Raw genomic sequence first — 23,404 nt, 5'->3', positions numbered from 1 at the left:
GAATTCCCTGCCTAAACCTCTCTGCCTCTCTACCTCTCTTTCTTCCTTCAAGATGCTCCTTAAAATCTACCTCTTTGACCCCTGCCCTAATTTCTCCTTATGCAGCTCGGTGTCAATTTTTTTCTCTCTCTCTCTCTCATAATACTCCTGTGAAGCTTCACTACGTTAAAGGCGCTATATAAATACAAGTTTTTGTTGTTGGATGGTTATGGGCTCACAACATATGACAAACATATGAAAAATGATAGGAAAAAAACAACTGGTTCATACAGCCTGTCCCATACAGTTCAGATGACTTATGCATCACAATACATGCACACCCCACCCTACCCGGAGCCATGCAGTCTCCTGGGAGAAGCGAAAAACCAGATGAACCAGGCCAATTAGGGGAAGAAAATCTTGAAAATTCCTCTCTGACCCCCTTAGGCGATTAAAACTAGTCCTGGTGCTGATTAACATTACAAGGTACCTACCCTTTGCAACCTGTTCCACAGGTCCACTATTCTCTGCGAAAAAAAGATTTTGCTATCATCTAATCTAGTTCGACCCTTACATCATTTGCAAGAGTTTCCTCTGATCCTCCCTAATGTATCCAGTTGAAACAATTGGTCTACACAAATACAATCTAGTCTTTTCAACATTTTATGAACCTCAATCAAATCACCCTAAGTCTATACAAAGACCCAGCTCTTTGTGAGCCTATCTGGTTATTTTAAATTGGAAATTAATCTTGTGGCCCTTCTCTGTACCCTTTCGAAAGCCTCAATATCACCCACCACATGAGAAAACCAAAACTAAATACGATATTCTAACTGATGCCTAACCAAGGTGTTGTACAAAATCAAAATGGTCTGCTTATTTTACAGTAAAATGTCCTGTAAATACACTATATTCGCTTTAGCTTTAGCTTCAAGGGAATTGAGCACAAAAATCTAGGCTGACACTCCAGTACCGTATTGAAGGAGAGTTGCACTGTCAGAGGTGCCGTCTTTCGGATGAGACATTAAACCAAGGCCCCGCCTGCCCTCTCAGGTGAATGTAAAAGATTCCATGGCACTATTTCAAAGAAGAGCAGGGGAGTTATCCCAGGTGTCCTGGCCAATATTTATCCTTCAATCAACATAAGAAAAACAGGTTATCTGGTCACATTGCTGTTTGTGGGAGCTTGCAGAGCACAAATTGGCTGCCACGTGTCCGACATTACAACAGTGACTACACTCCAAAAGTACTTCATTGGCTGTAAAGCGCCTTGAGACACCTGGTGGTCAAGAAAGGCACTATATAAATGCAAGTCTTTCTTTTCTTTTTCATGGCTTTGGTCATGAACCCTCTGCCATTTTAAGAATATGGTCCGTATGGTAATACTGACAGTAATTTAATGAGGTAATCAGTACAAGATCCTTTTACTGCTTTAGCACACGTTGAAAAAATAACACATGTTTGTATATACAGGTTGCATTCAGTTTAGAAGGTTGGAAGAATTGGTTATGGACCAAACTTCATGCAATCACTCAATCATATAAGTCTGTGTGCTAGGTTGTATTACATTTTAAAATCCAGTAAAGGAGGGATGAGTGGCAGCATAGCTCACCTGGTGGCTGTTTCACCATCTATTCTTCAATCAAAATCAGGTAAAATAGTTATTCATAAGAACATAAGAACATAAGAATTAGGAACAGGAGTAGGCCATCTAGCCCCTCGAGCCTGCTCCACCATTCAACAAGACCATGACTGATCTGGCCGTGGACTCAGCTCCACTTACCCGCCCGCTCCCCATAACCCTTAATTCCCTTATTGGTTAAAAATCTATCTATCTGTGATTTGAATACATTCAATGAGCTAGCCTCAACTGCTTCCTTGAGCAGAGAATTCCACAGATTCACAACCCTCTGGGAGAAGAAATTCCTTCTCAACTCGGTTTTAAATTGGCTCCCCCGTATTTTGAGGCTGTGCCCCCTAGTACTAGTCTCCCCGACCAGTGGAAACAACCTCTCTGCCTCTATCTTGACTATCCCTTTCATTATTTAAAATGTTTCTAGAAGATCACCCCTCATCCTTCTGAAGTCCAACGAGTAAAGACCCAGTCTACTCAATCTATCATCATAAGGTAACCCCCTCATCTCCGAATCAGCCTCGTGAATCGTCTCTGTACCCCCTCCAAAGCTAGTATATCCTTCCTTAAGTAAGGTGACCAAAACTGCACGCAGTACTCCAGGTGCAGCCTCAACAATACTCTATACAGTTGCAGCATTTTTGTTTGTGGAATCTTTCTGTGTGCAAAATAGCTACTGTGTGATTCATTGCAAATGAACTGCTTTGAGATGTTTCTAAGAAATAAGGTGGTATACAAGTGAAAGTCTTTGAGGTTAAATTCTAGTGATTTTTAATTTTGCTTAAACATTACAGTGTTGTTCCTGTAAAGTTAAATTCTTTCAGATCAATAGTCTCCTGCAACAAAAATAAAATAATTTTAGTATGTTTCTACTGTCTACCTGCAAAATATATGTGAAAATCAGTGTCTAAAGATTGTCAGTGAGAATACCAAAGCGTTATTCCACTTTTTCACCAGTAGAGGGTGCCACTGAATTGAGATTGTTACAGAATGAATTCCCATTATTGGGCTGTAACAGCAGTCTGATAATGGCCCGTAATTTGCAGTCAGCGGCGCAGCAAAGGCGTTCCCCGCTTGCCCCAAAGTAAGCTTCTCACAAAGATCTCGTGATCTCTATGGCAAGAAGTTTGGCTTTTCTGACATTCAGTTGAGATCAGTGTAAGTTAATGGGGAATCCCTAACACGAGCTGCTGTGATATCAATAAGCTGTCTAAGCAACCAATCACAATGCAGAATTCTCACAGATCAGGAACCAAGAAGTGAGTAAGTTCCTTTGATTCTAACTTTTTAAAAAATGTTAGAGAGTAAAACGAAGTTTGGGGCTCTCACATGGGGAAGAGTAAACCTGAAATTTAAAAAAAAATTTTTAAGTAAGTTTCTTAAAAATTTTACTTTTTATTAAAATGGATAAATATGACACTCCATAAAGTTAAAACGAGTTTTTTTAGGGCCATAGCATTTGTTTAGCAGTTAATACGCTGTTAAAACTCCAGTTACACCTAATCCAACAAGGTCTAACCTTTAATTGGATATTTAACGGAGGTATTACTGCAGAAAAGCCGAGGTTTTCATCAGTTTCACTGATTTCCCTGATTACACTGATTACCATTTGTGGGGGTGGGGGTAGGCACAGCACAGCCAATGTCGGAGCAGTGAATGACTGACCACAACTTCAGAATTTCCACGTTAGGATGCACATGCGCTAAATCCTGAAGTTGCGGTCAGTTTCAAAGGAGTAATAACACTGAACGCTGTTCGTTTGCTGTTATTACCCACTGCAAATTCCGGTTCAATATCTTCAGGGTAAAGGCAGGACATTTCTTACTTTGTTGACAAGATTTGGTTGCACAATATTGTTATCATTGGCAGATAGTGTACCAATGTAACAACAGTCACTGCACGTCAAATATTCATTTTCTGAAGCTCTTTGAGAAATATCAGCATGTATAAGGTGCTATTGAAGTGCAGGCAACTGTAAATGTTATAGTCCTAATATTAACAAAAACAATAAATAGCTCCTTGAAAGGATATAATCTTTCTTTCTTGGTAGAGGTGAAACGGAAAAAGAAGTTGGAAGGCTAAACTCCTGAAACATGCTGTACAAAAGACTAGCCAGAAGTTTGCTATACATTAGGATCATCTTGCACTGTAACAGACACTAGATTTGTGCATTGCAAAATTTTGTAATTGGAAAAAAATAACAACTCCTGAACCACTTGTCAGGACAGTTGACATTGGTGATGTGATGATGCATTGTATCACCAGTCATAGCTTAGCTTCAATCTTTGTTTTCATACAGCTAAAGGATTTCTAAGACAATAGCTCTTTCCAACATTTTCATCACATGACCTCCATGCTTACTGGGTGGAGCAGTGTATCCTATAACCTTGCCCTTTCACATCTGTGGCCTGGTTTTAATTCGAACCTAGACACAGGGGTTCAGGTGACATAAAGTATAAGAGACCTGACATCCTCAAAAGATTTTGGAAGATTTGTCAAGCATGATTTCCCTTTCATAAATCCATGCTGACTTGGACTGATCCTGTCACTGCTTTCCAAATGCGCTGCTATTACATCTTTAATAATTGATTCCAACATTTTCCCCACTACCAATGTCAGGCTAACCGGTCTATAATTCCCTGTTTTCTCTCTCCCTCCTTTTTTAAAAAGTGGGGTTACATTAGCTATCCTCTGATCCATAGGAACTGATCCAGAGTCAATGGAGTGTTGGAAAATGACCACCAATGCATCCACTATTTCTAGGGCCACTTCCTTAAGTACTCTGGGATGCAGTCTATCAGGCCCCGGGGATTTATCGGCCTTCAATCCCATATATTTCCCTAACACAATTTCCTGACTAATAAGGATTTCCTTCAGTTCCTCCTTCTCGCTAGACCCTCGGTCACCTAGTATTTCCGGAAGGTTATTTGTGTCTTCCTTAGTGAAGACAGAACTAAAGTCTTTGTTCAATTGGTCTGCCATTTCTTTATTCCCCATTATAAATTCACCTGATTCTGACTGCAAGGGACCTACGTTTGTCTTCACTAATCTTTTTCTCTTCACATATCTATAGAAGCTTTTGCAGTCAGTTTTTATATTCCCTGCAACCTTACTCTCATATTCTATTTTCCCCCTCCTAATTAAACCCTTTGTCCTCCTCTGCTGAATTCTAAATTGCTCCCAGTCCTCAGGTTTGCTGCTTTTTCTGGCCAATTTATATACTGCTTCCTTGCATGTAACACTATCCCTAATTTCCTTTGTTAGCCACGGTTGAGCCACCTTCCCCGTTTTGTTTTTATGCCAGACAGGGATGTACAATTGTTGAAGTTCATCCATATGATCTTTAAATGTTTGCCATTGCCTATTCACCATCAACCCTTTAAGTATCATTCGCCAGTCTATCCTAGCCAATTCACGTCTCATACCATCGAAGTTACCTTTCTTTAAGTTCAGGACCCTAGTCTCGGAATTAATTGTGTCACTCTCCATCTGAATGAAGAATTCTACCATATTATGGTCACTCTTCCCCAAGGGGCCTCACACAACAAGATTGCTAATTAATCCCCTTTCATTACACAACACTCAGTCTAGGATAGCCAGCTCTCTAGTTGGTTCCTCGACGTATTGGTCTGGAAAACCATCCCTTATACACTCCAGGAAATCCTCCTCCACCGTTTTGCTACCAGTTTGGTTAGCCCAATGTATATATAGATTAAAGTCACCCATGATAACTGCTGTACCTAATTTCCTATTTGATGCCATCCCCAACCTCACTACTACTGTTTGGTGGTCTGTACACAACTCTCACTTGCCCTTTGGTATTCCGCAGCTCTTCCCATACAGATTCCACATCATCCAAGCTAATGTCCTTCCTTACTATTGTGTTAATCTCTTCTTTAACCAGCGCTACCCGACCTCCTTTTCCTTTCTGTCTATCCTTCCTGAATATTGAATACCCCTGGATGTTGAGTTCCCAGCCTTGGTCACCCTGGAGCCATGTCTCTGCAATCCCAATTACATCATATCCGCCAACAGCTATCTGCGCAGTTAATTCATCCACCTTATCACGAATGCTCCTCGCATTGAGGCACAGAGCCTTCAGGCATGTTTTTTTAACACTCTTTGTCCTTTTAGAATTATGTTGTAATGTGGCCCTTTTTGATTTTTGCCTTTGATTTCTCTGCCCTCCACTTTTCCTTATCTCCTTTATACCTTTTGCTTCTGCCCCCATTTTACTTCCCTCTGTCTCCCTGCATAGATTCTCATCCCCCTGCCATATTAGTTTAACCCCTCCCCAACAGCACTAGCAAACACTCCCCCTAGGACATCGGTTCCGGTCTTGCCCAGGTGCACACCGTCCGGTTTGTACTGGTCCCACCTCCCCCAGAATCGGTTCCAATGTCCCAGGAATTTGAATCACTCCCTCTTGCACCATTCCTCAAGCCACATATTCATCTTAACTACCCTGCTATTTCTACTCTGTCTAGCACGTGGCACTGGTAGCAGTCCTAACATTACTATCTTTGAGGTCCTACTTTTTAAGTTAACTCCGAGCTCCCTAAATTCAGCTTGTAGGACCTCATCCCATTTTTTACCTATATTGTGGTACCTATATGCACCACGACAACTGGCTGTTCACCCTCCCCCTCCAGAATGCCCTGAAGGTGCTCCGAGACATCCTTGACCCTTGCACCAGGGAGGCAACATACCATCCTGGAGTCTCAATTGCAGCCGCAGAAACGCCTATCTATACCCCTTACATTAGAATCCCCTACCACTATAGCTCTCCCAGTCTTTTTCCTGCCCTTCTGTGCTGCAGAGCCACCCATGGTGCCATGAACTTGGCTGCTGCTGCCTTCCCCTGATGAGCCATCTCCCCCAACAGTATCCAAATGGTACATTTGTTTTGGAGGGAGGTGACCGCAGTGGACTCTTGCACTACCTTCCTTCCTTTGCTCTTCCTGATGGTCACCCATTCCCTATCTGCCTGTGTAACCTTTACCTGCGGTGTGACCAACTCACTAAACGTGCTATTCACGACACCTTCAGCATCGCGGATGCTCCAGAGTGAATCCATGCGCAGCTCCCGTGCCGCAATGCGGTGAGAGATTGTGCCGGTGGCGTGAGAGATGAAGGTACGGGGACCAGAAGAGCCGAGGGCCCAGGGGCACCATGGGCCAGCCCACACTGCGATACGTGTGCGCGCTAAGCCTATGCAGCAGAGCAGGTCTCCAGTCATCCTGGTTAACTCTTGCCACTGGATAAAGGCCTAGCTCTGTCAAGCCCGTGTGGTGGCTGGTGTGCAACGGCCACCACATGTTAAAAAAACCCACGCACAGACATCTTCCACCCCCTCAATTGGAGTTCAGGACTGGAACATCGGGTCCTTCATCGAAACACCTGTGAACTCGTGGAAACAAGTCATCCTCGTTCGAGGGACCGCCTATGATGATGATGAATATACATGCACAGATACGTATAGAAACCACTGAGTTTCATATATGAGTGAACCATCCACTTTTAGTCAGTATATACTGTACCTGTACAGGAATTGGAAAAAATATACATGTATGCCACAGTATATCACATGTTATTAAATTGTCAGCTTTTACCCAATATATATATTGCATTGTATTAGATCAGTACATAGAAAATAACTGTTAGTAGTTTTTATGACTCGTAACATAAGCAATCTTGGACTAAAGCAAATGAATCCACTGGTTATCAAATGTTCTTGCAGAAATCCAAATAATGCATGCACATTTCTATAATATAATATATAATAAAGCTATAATTGATTTCCTAAAGTTTAAGCTGGAGTCGAGGACAGCGAGTAAATTAAAGTATGAGACAGGAACCTTTTAAGAGCACTCTATTTCTCAAGATAATTGATGGAGTTGACCACATGGAGCCTCGATTTATTCAGCAGGATAAGGGTTTGGCAATGAGACATTTTTACATTTATTTTAATGAACTATTATTACTGTGATTCTTTTAGCAGTTAAGAATACTGATATAATATACGATGAGCTTGTTTTGGGATGTCGCTTTTCTGCTTGAATCTTTTAGCATTTAGGAAAAGGAATGTATTCGTAGAATGTTGATTGTTTGTCCAGTTCGTTATGAAATTATTTTTCAACCTACATTCTTTGCCAGGAACTAATGATGACAGTGTGTTTTTTGTACTAATAGAGGTGAAAGGTGTTAATGATATGGAATGGAAAATGTTTTCACATCTGGCACCCAGTGTCAGCATCAAATCCTCCCAGATTAGATAAAGAATAGATTAAACAAAAGACAAAGTTTTTTCTAAGACTGTCTGATAATTGTGGGAGAATTGCTCTGACCATTTTAATCAATAAGGGAATTAAGGGTTATGGGGAGCGAGAGGGTAAGTGGAGTTGAGTCCACGGCCAGATCAGCCATGATCTTGTTGAATGGCGGAGCAGGCTCGAGGGGTTAGATGGCCTACTCCTGTTCCTAATTCTTATGTTCTTATGTTCATTCAGTGTGAATGGCATTGTAAATGCAATTGTCTGCTATTTCTAGTGAAGTTGTTAATGTGTTATTTTAGAATGTGTTTATGATTTTGCTACAATTAGTGAACAAAGGAAATATTCATAAATGCAGTAACACTGTTGCACATTTCTCAGAGGAATTCTTCCTCCAGTGTGCTTTAACTCCAACTGCAGACCTGTCCTCCCTATTGGACCAGGGGCCACGTTTCCATTTTCTGCATCAGATATCCTTAATAAAAACAGAAAATACTGGAAATACTCAGCTGGGCAGGCAACATCTGTGGAGAGAGAAACAGAGATAGCGTTTCAGTCAGTTTTCTGGTTCTGACGAATGGTCAGCGACCTGTAACGTTAACTGTTTCTCTCTCCACCGATGCTGCCTTACCTGCAGAGTATTTCCAGCATTTTCTGTTTTGATTTCAGATCTCCAACATCCGCAGTATTTTGCTTTTGTATCAGATATCCTTGAGGTTTTTCTAAGTGGACTGCCAGTCTAGCACTAATTAGGGCAGCATTGTGCTATGGACTCATGTCCACTGGAGTAAGAATAGTCAAACTTATTTCACATAAGGCTTTTTCAGATGACAGTAATAGATTTTCATCCCATCAATCGCATGGATTTGATTTCAGATGTGAATGTTCTGTCAGTAACCCATGATAGTTCAACTTAGCTCAGTTAGTAGCACTCTTGCCACTAAATTAGAATGTGTGGGTTCAAATCCCACTTCAGAACCTGAGCACTTAATCTAGTCTAAAACTCCAGTGTAGTATTGAAGGAGTCAGAAATGCTCTTTTGGATGAGATGTTAAATTGAGGCCCCTTTTACTTGTATAAGTGGTTGAAGGGAATTGTATAGATCCCAGGACACTATTTGAAGAAGGTAGGTGGTCAGGCCTCGGATCACCTACCACCAAGGGCGCTACCCAGCGTCGAGCCTGCGGCCAACATCTCGCCGTAGGCAACTAGGCCCATATAGTAGTGCCTGGTCTCCTGTCATCTTGGACCTCTTTGCCACTGGACCAAGACCTTGCTCAGCTAAGCCCGTGTGGTAGCCGGTGTGCAACGACCACCCCACGTTAAAATAACTCACGCACAGACATCTTCCACTCTGTTAACATGAAGTTCGGGACCTGGAACATCAGGACCCTCATGGACAATCCCAACAGCGACTGGCCGGAATGCCGCACTGCCATAGTTGAAAGAGCGTCCGGCAAACCAGTCCCACCCACCCCTTCCCTCAACGACTATCTGTTTCACCTGTGACAGAGTCTGTGGCTTTCGTATTGGACTGTTCAGCCACCAAAGAACCCACTTCAGGAGTGGAAGCAAGTCTTCCTCGATTCCGAGGGACTGTCTATGATGATGGGTCAACATTCCTCCCCCAACCAACAACAGATTAACTTTTCATTCATCTCATTTGTTTGATTTTGCCATATTCAAGATAAATGCTGCATTTGCCTATTATAACAAAAGTCCATGCAGTTCAAAATAATTCATTATCTGTGAAATGTTTTGATGCACTCTGAGATGTGAGGAAGTAATGTATAAATGCCCTTCTTTTACCATCTAGTCCCAGGATGTTAGATTTTACTTAACCACTGAATAAACAAATACTGTGTGAAATATGATGGTTCCTCAATTATTGGGAAATTTGAAATGTCAGGCCAAGTAAGACAACGGTCATGGATGTGCAATGTAGGATGTAAATTTCAATAAATATTCTGGAGTTTTACTTGATTTACCTTTTGGGCCAGGGAGAAATTTTGCAGAACTTTCCTCCCGAGGTGACCTAGTCCACCATACAGCGCTGTTTTATGATCTATGGGTGGATTTGGCTTAATAGACAGAATAGTATTTCTTGTTCAATGTTTGTTTTCATGCTTATCTACTTTGATCCTATATGTTGATTAGAAAATATTAATTTCCAATGGAGCCACATGTACATACATTGTAATTTAACAGTAATTCCCAACTTGATCTGGGGATATTAAGATGGCTATTCAATAAAGGTTATAGCATTTTAGTCCGTAGGTTCTTCTGGAAATAGGGAAACCCGAGCTCAAGAAATTACTTGACAATTATTTCAAGGATAAGGCAGTTCTCCATCCCCTATCCCAGGTTAGAAACTGTATTTTATACTGGAACGCAGGCACAGCTTGATATGAGTCAATTTGAGTCAAAGTTAACACAACAACTTACATTTCTGTTGTGTTCATCCTATAAAGACTGACACTAATCAGGAGAGAAAGAACTGGCATTTATGTAGCGCCTTTCATGGGCACGAGATCCTTCCTCAGGACATCCCTAAGTGCTTTACAGCCAATTAACTACTTTTGAAGTGCAGTCCCATTTGCAATATAGGGATGCACAACAGTCAATTTGCATACACCAAGGTCCCACAAACAATGTGATAATGACAGTGATGTTGGTCGAGGGAAAATATTGGCCTGGGCTCCTATTCTCCAAATAGTACCATGGAACTTTTTACATTCACCTGAGAGGCTAGACAGGATCAGCTGAGATGTGGCACCTCCAATAGTGCAGCACTCCCTCAGTATTGCACTGAAGTGTCAACCTAGATTATGTACTTAAGTTTCTGGAGTGGGACTTGAGACCCACAACCTTTTGACTCAGGGGCGAGAGTCCTACAGCTGAGCCCAGGGTGACACTGAGAGAAAAGGAAAAAAATTGTTGGGATCAGTGGAAGCACAGTTTAACAAAAGGCATTTAGGAAGCCTATGAAAGCAGAGAAGAAGTGTGCTCGCAGGAAATTCTACAGGGTATGAACATAGTGACTGTAAGAAGGCTGCCAATTGTGAAGTGGAGGGATGAGGAATGAGGAGTAAGCAGTGTCTGTGGAGCAGAGATTACAGAGGAGACAGTTTTCTAGAACAATACGTCACGGAACCAACCAGGGATCTTATATTGTGTAATGAGACAGAGTTAATTGGTCATCTCATAGTAAAGGATTCTCTGGAAAAGAGTGATCATAATATGATAACATTTCACATTGAGTTTAAGAGTGAAATACTTCAGTGGGAAACGAGAGCCTTAAACTTAAATAAAGCCAATTACATTGGTATGAGGGGCGAATTAGCTAAGATAGATTGGGAAATTAGATTAAAAGGTATGATGGTAGATAAGCAGTGGCAAACATTTAAAGAAATATTCCAAAATTCTCAACGAATATATATTCCACTGAGAAATAAAAACTCCACGGGAAAACTGATCCATCCGTGGCTAACTAAAGAAGTTAAGGATAGTATTGGATTAATAAAGAGGCTTATAATGTTCCAAAGAATAGTCGTAAGTCTGAGGATTGGGAGAGCTTTAGAAACCAGCAAAGGATGATCAAAAAAATTGATAAAAAGGGAGAAAATAGAATATGAGTAAATTAGCAAGAAATATAAAAACAGATTGTAAGAGCTTCTACAAGTATGTATAAAGAAAGAGTAGCAAAAGTAAGTGTTGGTCCTTTAGAGGCTGAGACAGGAGAAATTACAATGGGGAATAAGGAAATGGCACAGACTTTAAGCAAATATTTTGTATGTGTCTTCACAGTAGAAAACACAAAAAGTATACCAAAAGTAGTGGGGAACAAAGGGGCTAATAAGAGTGAGGAACTTAAAGTAATTAATATCAGTAGAGAAAAAGTACTTGAGAAACTAATGGGACTTAAAGCCAAAAAATCCCCTGGATCTGATGGTCTACATCCTAGGGTTCTAAAAGAGATGGCTGCAGAGAAAAGTGGATGCATTGGTTGTGATCTTCCAAAATTCCCAAGATTTTAAAATGGTATTAGCAGATTGGAAGGTAGCAAATGTAAGCCCGTTATTCAAGAAAGGAGGGAGAGAGAAAACAGGGAGTTGCAGGCCAAACATCAATCATCAGGAAAATGCTGGAATCCATTATTAAGGAAATGGTTACAGGGATCTTTGAAAATCATAATATGATTAGGCAGAGTCAACATTATTTTATGAAAAGAAAATCATGTTTAACAAATTATTAAGAGTTTTTTGAGGATGTAACTAGCAGGGTAGATAAAGGGAAACCAGTAGATGTAGTATATTTGAATTTCCAAAAGGCATTCGATAAGATGCCACATAAAAGGCTGCTATGCAAGAATAAGGGCTCATGAGGTTTGGGGTATTTTATTAGCATAGATAGAGGATTGGTTAACGAACAGAAAACAGAGAGTAGGGATAAACGGGTCATTTTACAGTTGGCAAGCTGCAACTAGTGGGGTACCACAAGGATCAGTACGTGGGCCTCAGCTATTTACAATCTATATTAATGACTTCAATGAAGGGACCGAGTGCAATGTATCAAAATTTGCTGACAATACAAAGTAGGTGGGAAGGTAAACTGTGAGGGGGACACAAAGAGCCTGCAAAGGGATATAGACATGTTAAGTGAGTGGGCAATAAGTTGGCAGATGGAGGAAATGTGAGGTTATTCACTTTGATAGGAAGAATAGAAAAAGAGAATATTTTTTAAATGTTGAGAAATCATTAAATGTTGGTGTTGAGAGAGATTTCGGTGTCCTCATACAGGAAACACAGAAAGTTAGCATGCAGGTACAGCAAGCAATTAGGAAGGCAAATGGCATGTTGGCCTTTATTGCAAGGGTATTGGAGTACACGAGTAAGGAAGTCTTACTACAATTGTACAGGGCTTTGGTGAGACCACACTTGGAATACTGTGCACAGTTTTGGTCTCCTTATCTGAGGAAGGATATACTTGCCTTAGAGGTGGTGCAACGAAGGTTCACAAGATTGATCCCTGGGATGAGAAGGTTGTCCTATGAGGAGAGATTGAGTAGATTGGGCTTATACTTTCTGGAGTTTAAAAGAATGAGAGGTGATCTCACGTAAACATATAAAATTCTGAGGGGGATTGACAGTGTAAATCCTGAGAGGTTGTTTACCCTTATTGGTGTATGTAGAACTAGAGGCATAGGCTCAGGATAAGGGGTAGGCCATTTAAGACTGAGATGAGGAGACATTTCTTCACTCCGAGGGTTGTGAATCTTTGGAATTCTCTACTCCAAAGGACTGTGGATGCTCAGTCGTTGCCTTTATTCAAGGCTGAGATAGATAGATTTTTGGACTCTAGGGGAATCAAGGGATATGGGGATCGGGCATTAAAGTGGAGTTGAGGTCAAAGATCAGCCATGATCTTATTGAATGGCTGCGCAGGCTTGAAGGACTGAATGGCCTACTCCTGCTCCTAATTCTTATGTTCTTACTACAACCCTTCCCTCTGGAATTATTTCCCTAAATCCCTCCACCTTATCACCCTGCTTTCAAAAGCTTCCTAAAAACACTTCTCTTCCTTAATGTTTGCACTCCACTCCAATCTTGTTTCCTTTCCTCCCCTAGTTCTTCAACTCTCTAAAGAATTCTGACGTGTTTCCTTACAGCAGGGTACCGGCTCCCAATATGCAGGTCTGACACTGCCAATAGCAACACCAAACTAAACTGCTGGTTATATATAATGCAGGTCTCACTAAGAATTGTAACAAAAACATGAAGAAAATCGCTGTCAAACTCCAGAAATCTCAGCTACACGATTACTGGTGACCTCAGGCCATGCTGGCTTAAATCTGCGGGTGTAAATATTGTCAGTGCATTACTGGCGAAAATGCACGAACCTCGCGTAAACTGGAGTTTAGCATGTGAGGCGGAGTTATGTAAAGGAGCAGCAGCGAGTTTCGGAATCTCATAAGCGGTGCAAGCGATCGAGGAAATTCATGCTAATTGATGTTTTGGTGTGAAACATAAATTAAATTCCTTGTAAAAAAACGGTGCTACGCTGCTTACTCCGTAGTTATGCCAAAAAATGCCCGGAAATTCCAGGCCATATATTTCTCTTCCTTCATTTATGATGTATTGCCTGATGATCTTATGACTGAAAATTGTTAAAATATCTTTTGCACAATGCACATTTAATATTTCTGGGGTTTCATCATATAATCCTTATCAGAATGAATTAAATTCATTAGAAACTTTTACATCTGAGTGAGGTTTGGATTTATAGATAGGGTCTCCTAGTGATACATATATTCTAAATAAATAATATAGTAAAACAGTCTTATAAATAATCGGAAATCGAAGTCTTCTCATTCCCTTTAATATTTACCCTGTCAGCACTAGGGGCGCTCCAAGCCTGATGTTTTGGAAATCTGTAGGAAATTGTAATCATCATCAGGAAGGGGGCTGAGACTGAGTGGCAACTGATCCAAGTGGGTTACGTTGAAAAGCAGTTCAGGAATAAAACAAGAGCCCAAAGCTTTTGCAAACACACTAAAGAAAGGAACCGCATTCATCACATCAGTGCAGCGCTGCATTGTGTTCGCAAAGGGATTGTTTTCTTTTAAAAGTGAAACCTCTTCATTCATTCATTCCGCAGATCCAAAAGAGAACCATAAATTTGTTAGCTCCAAAAGTTCCTTAGTTTACGTGTTTCACAGCCAGCGCTTTCCTTTCGGGACGAACTTTTGTGCTGAAGTTGCTAAAACAAAAACAGAGAGTTAAGGAAAAGGTGGAACATCCGAGAGGGATAACATAGGCGAGAGACTAAAAAAAAGTTATTTTAACATTTCGGCTACGGATTTTACAACAGTTCCACACATGCAGAGCTACAAATACGACAAAGCTATGCCTGCCGACAACCGAAATGGTGGGACTTCAACTCTGAATAATAAGGATCACAAGAAAGTCATGTTAATCTGCTTGGATCTCTTTTGCTTACTTCTTGGTGAGTACATTTCAAAAGCAACTATATTGCAAGTAGTAATCCATGCTGTGTTGTGTTTACATATTGTCAGGGGCAGGCAGTAGGTGTTGCCACTGTTCTTTAAATATTGCTATAAAATAAAGCAAAGAATCAAACTTTAATATCAAAACTTTTTTTTGAAAAAGATGACTAGCCAAGTTTAATCCCCCTTCAGCAACTAGCCCAAGCTAAAATGTGTTCCGCATGAAATCATGATCAGTCACATTTAAATAGATGTTTTTACACATATGGCTGAAGCTTCACTCACAAGTTGTCGGTTTTATTAGAACTTGTATAAGCAAAAGTCCTCTTAAAAGGGAAACCAGAAACCAGCGGAGTATTGGTCTATATTAAAGTATATGTATTGCACTTCAGCAAGTAGGTTAATCTGTGCGTGTTGTGGATCTGTGCAGTTTGCATAATGCTGTGATCCTCATAAACACAGACCTGATAATGGCATTTGTATGTGTCATAGTCAGATCCATGCAGAATTTAAACGAGCAGCGCACCCAAAACCAGATGTGACCTCATTTTATTACATATTAATGCACGATATTTATGAGTTGTGTGTGTATATATATATATATATATGAGAGAGAGAGAGAGAGAGCCAAAGAGGAATAGATAGCAATATTTTTTAACGGTTAAGATTCCACAGATGTATTCACAGATCCAAGTGTTAACCCTTTAGGAGCATGGTATCATTTCACAAAGTAGCACCATTACTATTGTTGATAAAGCTGGACGTGGGCTAACTGCAGCTCCAGTGTGATCGTAAAAACATGGTAGGATTTAGCTGAGTTTTTAAAGGCGGTGTGACATTACATGTGATATCATTCTGTGCAACTGTGAGCTCTGATTAATTTGCTGGTCGTCAATTAGGCATTTTTACGTGACTCTAAATTTGGATGGTTCTATTCTATTACAGTTCATAATAAAAATTAGAACGTCATTAAGAGGTCATGGTAAAATTTTAAGGTGGATTTTGCCAATATTTGGCTTTTTAAACTCCTTTTCAGTCCCATTAGTGTCTGAACCTATATGTTTAATGCTTGATGATAGTGAGGAGAGGGAGCTGACTGTCACATTTGATAACAGCCAAACTTTAACATCTGCACAAGACTCCCCCAAGAAGCTCAAATATTTGGATTGTGCAGCTTTTAACCGATAGTTGTATTGAAATCTGTGGGGTGCAAGTTTGAACTTTTAAGTGCATTGAATCATAGAATGGGCTTACTACTGCCGATAAAAAATGTCTTTGGAATAAGCCTCCATGTTCCACCAAAGATCACTTTATCTTAATAATTGATATGAATTAAAATGAATAGTTCCATGTTGATATAGCTGATCACACAAATCTACATAAAATTTCTGTTCATAAGCCCATTTTGACCAATTTAGTAATGATGCAGCCATTCCATTTATGGATCTGGTATGTGACAACTTTTCTACCAGTCCCAAACTCCTGTTATACAGTAATGGGATTCCATTACACTTCTAATCTAAACAGAGGCCTGGAGGGTACCATCACTAGTCTATGTTTTGACAGTGTTTGGACACATATGTTTCATTACATGTGGGGAATGCAACAAGCCCAGAATTTTGTTTACTTTCGAAGACAGGAAGCCAAGGGAATATAGTGGTATGACTATTGAACGGATTCTATTCATCTTTATATCATAGTGAGGGATAAGACAGTAGGAAAACTATAATCAATTAGCAGAGCCAATGAAACTAGTCTGATGTGTGAACTCTACTAATTGAAAACTTACGAGATTCGGCTGCATGCTCCAGTCAAGAACATCTGTGTTTCACGCTCATGAAAACATGACAGGATTTTGTTTTGTGTGTGTGTGTGTGTGAACGGTCCAAGCTTATACCAATGGAGCTCAATGTTGTGCTCTGACAGCTGCTGGAAGGCTTGGATTATGTTTTATCACAACAATTGGATTGTTCCCACAATATTTAAATTAAGAATTAACAACGATTTCTGTCTTTGGAACCATAAATCTCTGTATGTAAACAATCCACCTGCTCTCACTCATCAAGTTAGTAGGTGTGATCAGTATTTTCGATAGCACGATTATTTACCTGTTATATGTTGATAGCTGAATAGAAACAGGGTGTTTAATAGATTATCAATAAGCAGTTGTCAATAATATAACCGCTCAGCATTTTTGATTGTTGGAGGAAGGGGAGAGAGAGAGATATGCACACACATACTATTAACACAATTTTATAATGGAATTATAAGCATATCATCATCATAGGCAGTCTCTCGGAATTGAGGAAGACTTGCTTCCACTCTTAACATGAGTTCTTAGGTGGCTGTACAATCCAATATGAGAACCACAGTCTCTGTCACAGATGGGACAAATAGTCGTTGAGGGAAGGGTGGGTGGGACTGGTTTGCCGCACACTTTTTCCGCTGCCTGCGCTTAATTTTTGCATGCTCTCTGCGTTGAGACTCGAGGAGCTCAGCGCCCTCCCGGATGCACTTCCTCCGCTTCGGGCGGTCTTTGGCCAGGGACTCCCAGACGTCACTGGGGATGTCGCTCTTTATCAGGGAGGCTTTGAGGGTGTCCTTGTAACATTTCCGCTGCCCACCTTTGGCTCGTTTGCCATGAAGGAGTTCCGAGTATAGCATATAGGAGTAGCTTGAATATAGGGGCACTGAATGGGTGTCTCATAGATCTGCGTTACTCTGGAATTCTTGAGATGATACTATGTTAATGGAGGAAAAAACTTTCAAATATATCTAACACTTATAATACTTTGTGAGAAAGAGCAAAGGACCTGCAGTCTTCGAAGAATTTGATTTAATATGGTTAAGACAAAACTGTGTTTTTGGAATAACTAAGTCCCATTGTTGTGAGTGTGCTATAAGTAGAGATCCATTCTTGTTATCGTTTGCCTTGCTCTGTTTTGCTTGGTAGTCAAAGTGATTATTATTTTTGGAGATCATTTTAGAGAAGGGGCTTAGAGAAGGTTTTGCATCTTTTACTGCTAAATAACTGATGAAGAGATCTATCATTTCTACTAAAATAGTTAGATTGATCATGATGGAAGGTCGTTGGTAAGATTGTCACTGAGAGCTACTGATTTGTCCTTTGAGGAAGGATTGGCTATTAAAACTACTGCAGCGCATTATCCATAGAACAATTGAAAGGGACAGTGCAGCTTTCAAGATCTACAACAATACTGTTTATCTTTAAGCCTTATTCCTAAAACTAGAAGATATTCCATTAGAAAGAAAGTCCATTACTTTGCTACCATTGATCTCACTCTGTCGAACACTTTGAAGTGAATTTTGTGTGGTGTCTACTTACTGAGCATCAATCACTGATCTGATGAATTGTTGCAACATACTTTTTCAATTAAGGTGCTTAAGATATCCATTAAGTGAACTTTATCAAACCCAACGAATGTCTTGTAAAAAAAATAAGCTATTATTCTTACAAACATAATATAAGAAGCTGAGGATATTTACTCAGATGTTGACATTGCAATAGTACCTCATCATTCTACCTCTCAGATGCAATGGGGCTCCGTCATCAGGAGTTCCAGGCTTACAATTCAGAAATTCCTCTCACCAATCAATCTGATAGCTTGATGTCATCAGATCCTTCCATGTGTTATCCAATAGCTCTGGAGGAGTCAGGCTAAAATTGGGTATGTGGCCACTGGCAGCACACTTGAGGCTGTCATTCTACAGAAATAGCTACACTGGTAATAGAAAAGCTGTTCTAACTATTGCATTACTATCTGAAGCCTCTCCCAATTTTATTAATGATACAGCCTATTCATAAGAAGAGTTCTCTCAAATATCTTGAGGATTCAGGACTTGCTGCTTTTGGGAAAGGTATTCCTAAAAAAGGTAAACAAGCTCCTCAACATATATTTATCTGTCCTTTCATCAACTGTAAAGGTGTGCAGAGCTAAGAGTTCATCTGTGTCTTTTAAAGCCATTTCAAATTGACATTGTAATTTTTATCTAAAAGAAATAAGGATCCAGCTATCCCTAATAACAAAAAATAAAATACAAGCTCAAAAAATCATTTGCTGGGTGATGTATTTTAGGAAGAAAAATAAACTTATCCTGGTCAGAAATCTCAACTGTTCATTTTCTTTATTAAATGCTCTGCTTCTGACCTTTTCAATAAATCACTAGCAAAATTGATGTGCTTGTTACAAGTTTGATACTGATACCACATTGGACTGACTATAAATTAGTTTCTAATGTGCAAAACTCTGAATACGTTAAGCAGTAAAGCTTTCCAGCTGTGGTATGCTTAGGAGCAATGACAGCTGAAGTCATACATATCAATTACTCTATTCATTAGTCTAATTTCACTGTAATATGTTAGCAGAAGTGAAAATGGAGTAAGAGCAGTGAGGCTATATGGCACTGCAGATGGTGGTTTATGGCATTATTTCTGATTGAATGTGAAAGGCTCCAAATTACTACCACTACAGGTAGCAATGTTACTTTGTAATTGCTGTTTGGAGATGTACGATATCAGCCGAGCTCAAGTCATTTCTTTATATTTTTGTTTATTTATTCCCTTCCTTTAGGTAAGTGACTTGCTTTTGCTCATCATTCCTTTTTCCAACTAGCTCACTGAAAGGCTCCTTAAAGTGAGATTCCTTCCTTCAGGATAGCTTTCAAAAGTCAAATGGTGAAAAGGAATTTTGACAAATTTATTAACATTTTGTTTTTTACTTTGATTAATCCCTCACCCCCAAATGCTGTTAATGAGTGACTGTCCATGACATAGGTTCAGCATCTCATCAATGCCAGTTCCTGAGATACAAGAGTGCTCAACTAAATACCCTGAAATTATCCTGGCTGATTCTAAATCTGCTCACTGAATTCTCCAAGTCAATTCCCAGGTAATTCTATCAGTCCTTATCATTTACTGGAACCTATTTGAAACAAATAAAATAAAACAATAGATGTTAAAACTAATCAACTGGTTAATTTGTACAAGACTATTTATATCAGGAGAAACCTCTCAAACCCAGGGATTGGTTCGAATGTGGAACTCACCACCACAAAGAGTATGGTGAGATGCATTTAAGTGGAAGCTAGATAAGCACACGAGGGAGAAAGGAATATAAGGATATGTTGATGGGGTTAGATGGAGGAGGGAGGCGGTTTGCACCTGTTGGGCCGAATGGCCTACTTCTGTGCTATAAATACAGGAAACCACGTTTGACACATCTGCTGGAGTTCTTTGAGGATGTAACGAGCAGAGTGGATAAAGGAGAACCAGTTGATGTCGGTTATTTGGATTTCCAGAAAGCATTCGATAAGGTGCCACACAAAAGATAACTGCACAAGATAAAAGTTTGCGGGGTTGGGGGTAATATATTAGCATGGATAGAGGGTGGCTAACTAGCAGAAAACAGAGAGTCGGGATAAATGGGTGGTTTTCAAGTTGGCAAACTGTAACTAGTGGGGTGCCACAGGGATCAATGCTGCGGCCTAAATTATTTACAATCTATATTAACGACTTGGATGAAGGGACTGAGTGTAATGTAGCCAAGTTTGCTGATGATACAAAGATGGGAGGAAAAGCAATGTGTGAGGACACATACAGGCTAAGTGAATGGGCAAAAATTTGGCAGATGGAGTTTAATGTGTGGAAAATGTGAGGTTATCCACTTTGGTAAGAAAAATAAAAAAGCAAATTATTATTTAAATGGGGAGCGATTACAAAATGCTGTAGTACCGAGGGATCTGGGGGTTCTTTTACATAAAACACAAAAAGTTAGTATGCGGGTACAGCAAGTAATCAGGGATAGTATTCAAGCCAAGGAAGTAGCATACAAATTGGCCAGAAATAGCAGTGAACCTGGGGACTGGGAGAAATTTAGAACTCAGCAGAGGAGGACAAAGGGTTTGATTAGGGCAGGGAAAATAGAGTACGAGAGGAAGCTTGCAGGGAACATTAAGACGGACTGCAAAAGCTTCTATAGCTATGTAAAGAGAAAAAGGTTAGTAAAGACAAATGTAGGTCCCCTGCAGTCAGAATCAGGGGAAGTCATAACGGGGAACAAAGAAATGGCAGACCAATTGAACAAGTACTTTGGTTCGGTATACACAAAGGAGGACACAAACAACCTTCCGGATATAAAAGGGGTCAGAGGGTCTAGTAAGAAGGAGGAACTGAGGGAAATCCTTATTAGTCAAGAAATTGTGTTGGGGAAATTGATGGGATTGAAGGCCGATAAATCCCCAGGGCCTGATGGACTGCATCCCAGAGTACTTAAGGAGGTGGCCTTGGAAATAGCGGATGCATTGACAGTCATTTTCCAACATTCCATAGACTCTGGATCAGTTCCTATCGAGTGGAGGGTAGCCAATGTAACCCCACTTTTTAAAAAAGGAGGGAGAGAGAAAACAGGGAATTATAGACCGGTCAGCCTGACATCGGTAGTGGGTAAAATGATTAAATCGATTATTAAGGATGTCATAGCAGCGCATTTGGAAAGAGGTGATATGATAGGTCCAAGTCAGCATGGATTTGTGAAAGGGAAATCATGCTTGACAAATCTTCTGGAATTTTTTGAGGATGTTTCCAGTAGAGTGGACAAGGGAGATCCAGTTGATGTGGTATATTTGAACTTTCAGAAGGCTTTCGACAAGGTCCCACACAAGAGATTAATGAGCAAAGTTAGAGCACATGGGACTGGGGGTAATGTGCTGACATGGATTGAGAACTGGTTGTCAGACAGGAAGCAAAGAGTAGGAGTAAATGGGTACTTTTCAGAATGGCAGCAGTGACTAGTGGGGTACCGCAAGGTTCTGTGCTGGGGCCCCAGCTGTTTACATTGTACATTAATGATTTAGATGAGGGGATTAAATGTAGTATCTCCAAATTTGCGGATGACACTAAGTTGGGTGGCAGTGTGAGCTGCGAGGAGGATGATATAAGGCTGCAGAGTGACTTGGATAGGTTAGGTGAGTGGGCAAATGCATGGCAGATGAAGTATAATGTGAATAAATGTGAGGTTGACACAAAGATTAGTGGGAAAGCGGGTTGTGTAGAGGACACAGAGAGGCTGCAAAGAGATTTGGATAGGTTAAGTGAATGGGCTAAGGTTTGGCAGATGGAATACAATGTCGGAAAGTGTGAGGTTATCCACCTTGGGAAAAAAAACAGTAAAAGGGAATATTATTTGAATGGGGAGAAATTACAACATGCTGAGGTGCAGAGGGATCTGGGGGTCCTTGTGCATGAATCCCAAAAAGTTAATTTGCAGGTGCAGCAGGTAATCAGGAAGGCGAATGGAATGTTGGCCTTCATTGCGAGAGGGATGGAGTACAAAAGCAGGGAGGTCCTGCTGCAACTGTAGAGGGTATTGGTAAGGCCACACCTGGAATACTGCGTGCAGTTTTGGTCACCTTACTTAAGGAAGGATATACTGGCTTTGGAGGGGGTACAGAGACGATTCACTAGGCTGATTCCGGAGATGAGGGGGTTACCTTATGATGATAGATTGAGTAGACTGGGTCTTTACTCGTTGGAGTTCAGAAGGATGAGGAGTGATCTTATAGAAACATTTAAAATAATGAAAGGGATTGACAAGATAGAGGCAGAGAGGTTGTTTCCACTGGTCGGGGAGACTAGAACTAGGGGGCACATCCTCAAAATACGGGGGAGCCAATTTAAAACCGAGTTGAGAAGGAATTTCTTCTCCCAGAGGGTTGTGAATCTGTGGAATTCTCTGCCCAAGGAAGCAGTTGAGGCTAGCTCATTGAATGTATTCAAGTCACAGATAGATAGATTTTTAACCAATAAGGGAATTAAGGGTTACGGGGAGCGGGCGGGTAAGTGGAGCTGAGTCAACGGCCAGATCAGCCATGATCTTATTGAATGGCGGAGCAGGCTCGAGGGGCTAGATGGCCTACTCCTGTTCCTAATTCTTATGTTCTTATGTTCTTTTGAGGTTATCCACTTTGGTGGTAAAAACAGAGAGATTGACTATTATCTGAATGGTGACAGATTAGAAAAAGGGGAGGTGCAATGAGACCTGGGTGTCATGGTACATCAGTCATTGAAGGTTGGCATGCAGGTACAGCAGGCGGTTAAGAAAGCAAATGGCATGTTGGCCTTCATAGCGAGGGGATTTGAATACAGGGGCAGGGAGGTGTTGCTACAGTTGTACAAGGCCTTGGTGAGGCCACACCTGGAGTATTGTGTACAGTTTTGGTCTCCTAACTTGAGGAAGGACATTCTTGCTATTGAGGGAGTGCAGCGAAGGTTCACCAGACTGATTCCTGGGATGGCAGGACTGACATATCAAGAAAGACTGGATCAACTGGGCTTGTATTCACTGGAGTTCAGAAGAATGAGAGGGGATCTCATAGAAACGTTTAAAATTCTGATGGGTTTAGACAGGTTAGATGCAGGAAGAATGTTCCCAATGTTGGGGAAGTCCAGAACCAGGGGTCACAATCTAAGGATAAGGGGTAAGCCATTTAGGACCG

The 23,404-nt window shown here is 40.6% G+C and overlaps 1 protein-coding gene across 3 annotated transcripts in view; it reads left to right on the top strand.

Moving 5' to 3' along the window:
* Nucleotides 1-14,339: 14,339 nt before the first annotated feature.
* plpp3 (phospholipid phosphatase 3) overlaps nt 14,340-23,404 on the top strand; it is a 163,462-nt gene continuing 154,397 nt past the window's right edge. The window contains exon 1 of one of the 3 annotated variants that reach the window (XM_070886811.1): nt 14,340-14,889. In XM_070886811.1, the coding sequence (XP_070742912.1) occupies nt 14,763-14,889 (127 nt within the window). In that variant the 5' untranslated portion in view covers nt 14,340-14,762. The remainder of the gene's footprint in view (nt 14,890-23,404) is intronic. The other 2 variants (XM_070886810.1, XM_070886809.1) reach the window with 2 other exon arrangements.

This window comes from Pristiophorus japonicus, chromosome 8 (genome assembly GCF_044704955.1).
Source record: "Pristiophorus japonicus isolate sPriJap1 chromosome 8, sPriJap1.hap1, whole genome shotgun sequence".
Lineage (NCBI taxonomy): Eukaryota > Metazoa > Chordata > Chondrichthyes > Pristiophoridae > Pristiophorus > Pristiophorus japonicus.
This window is presented reverse-complemented; position numbering and strand designations above follow the sequence as displayed.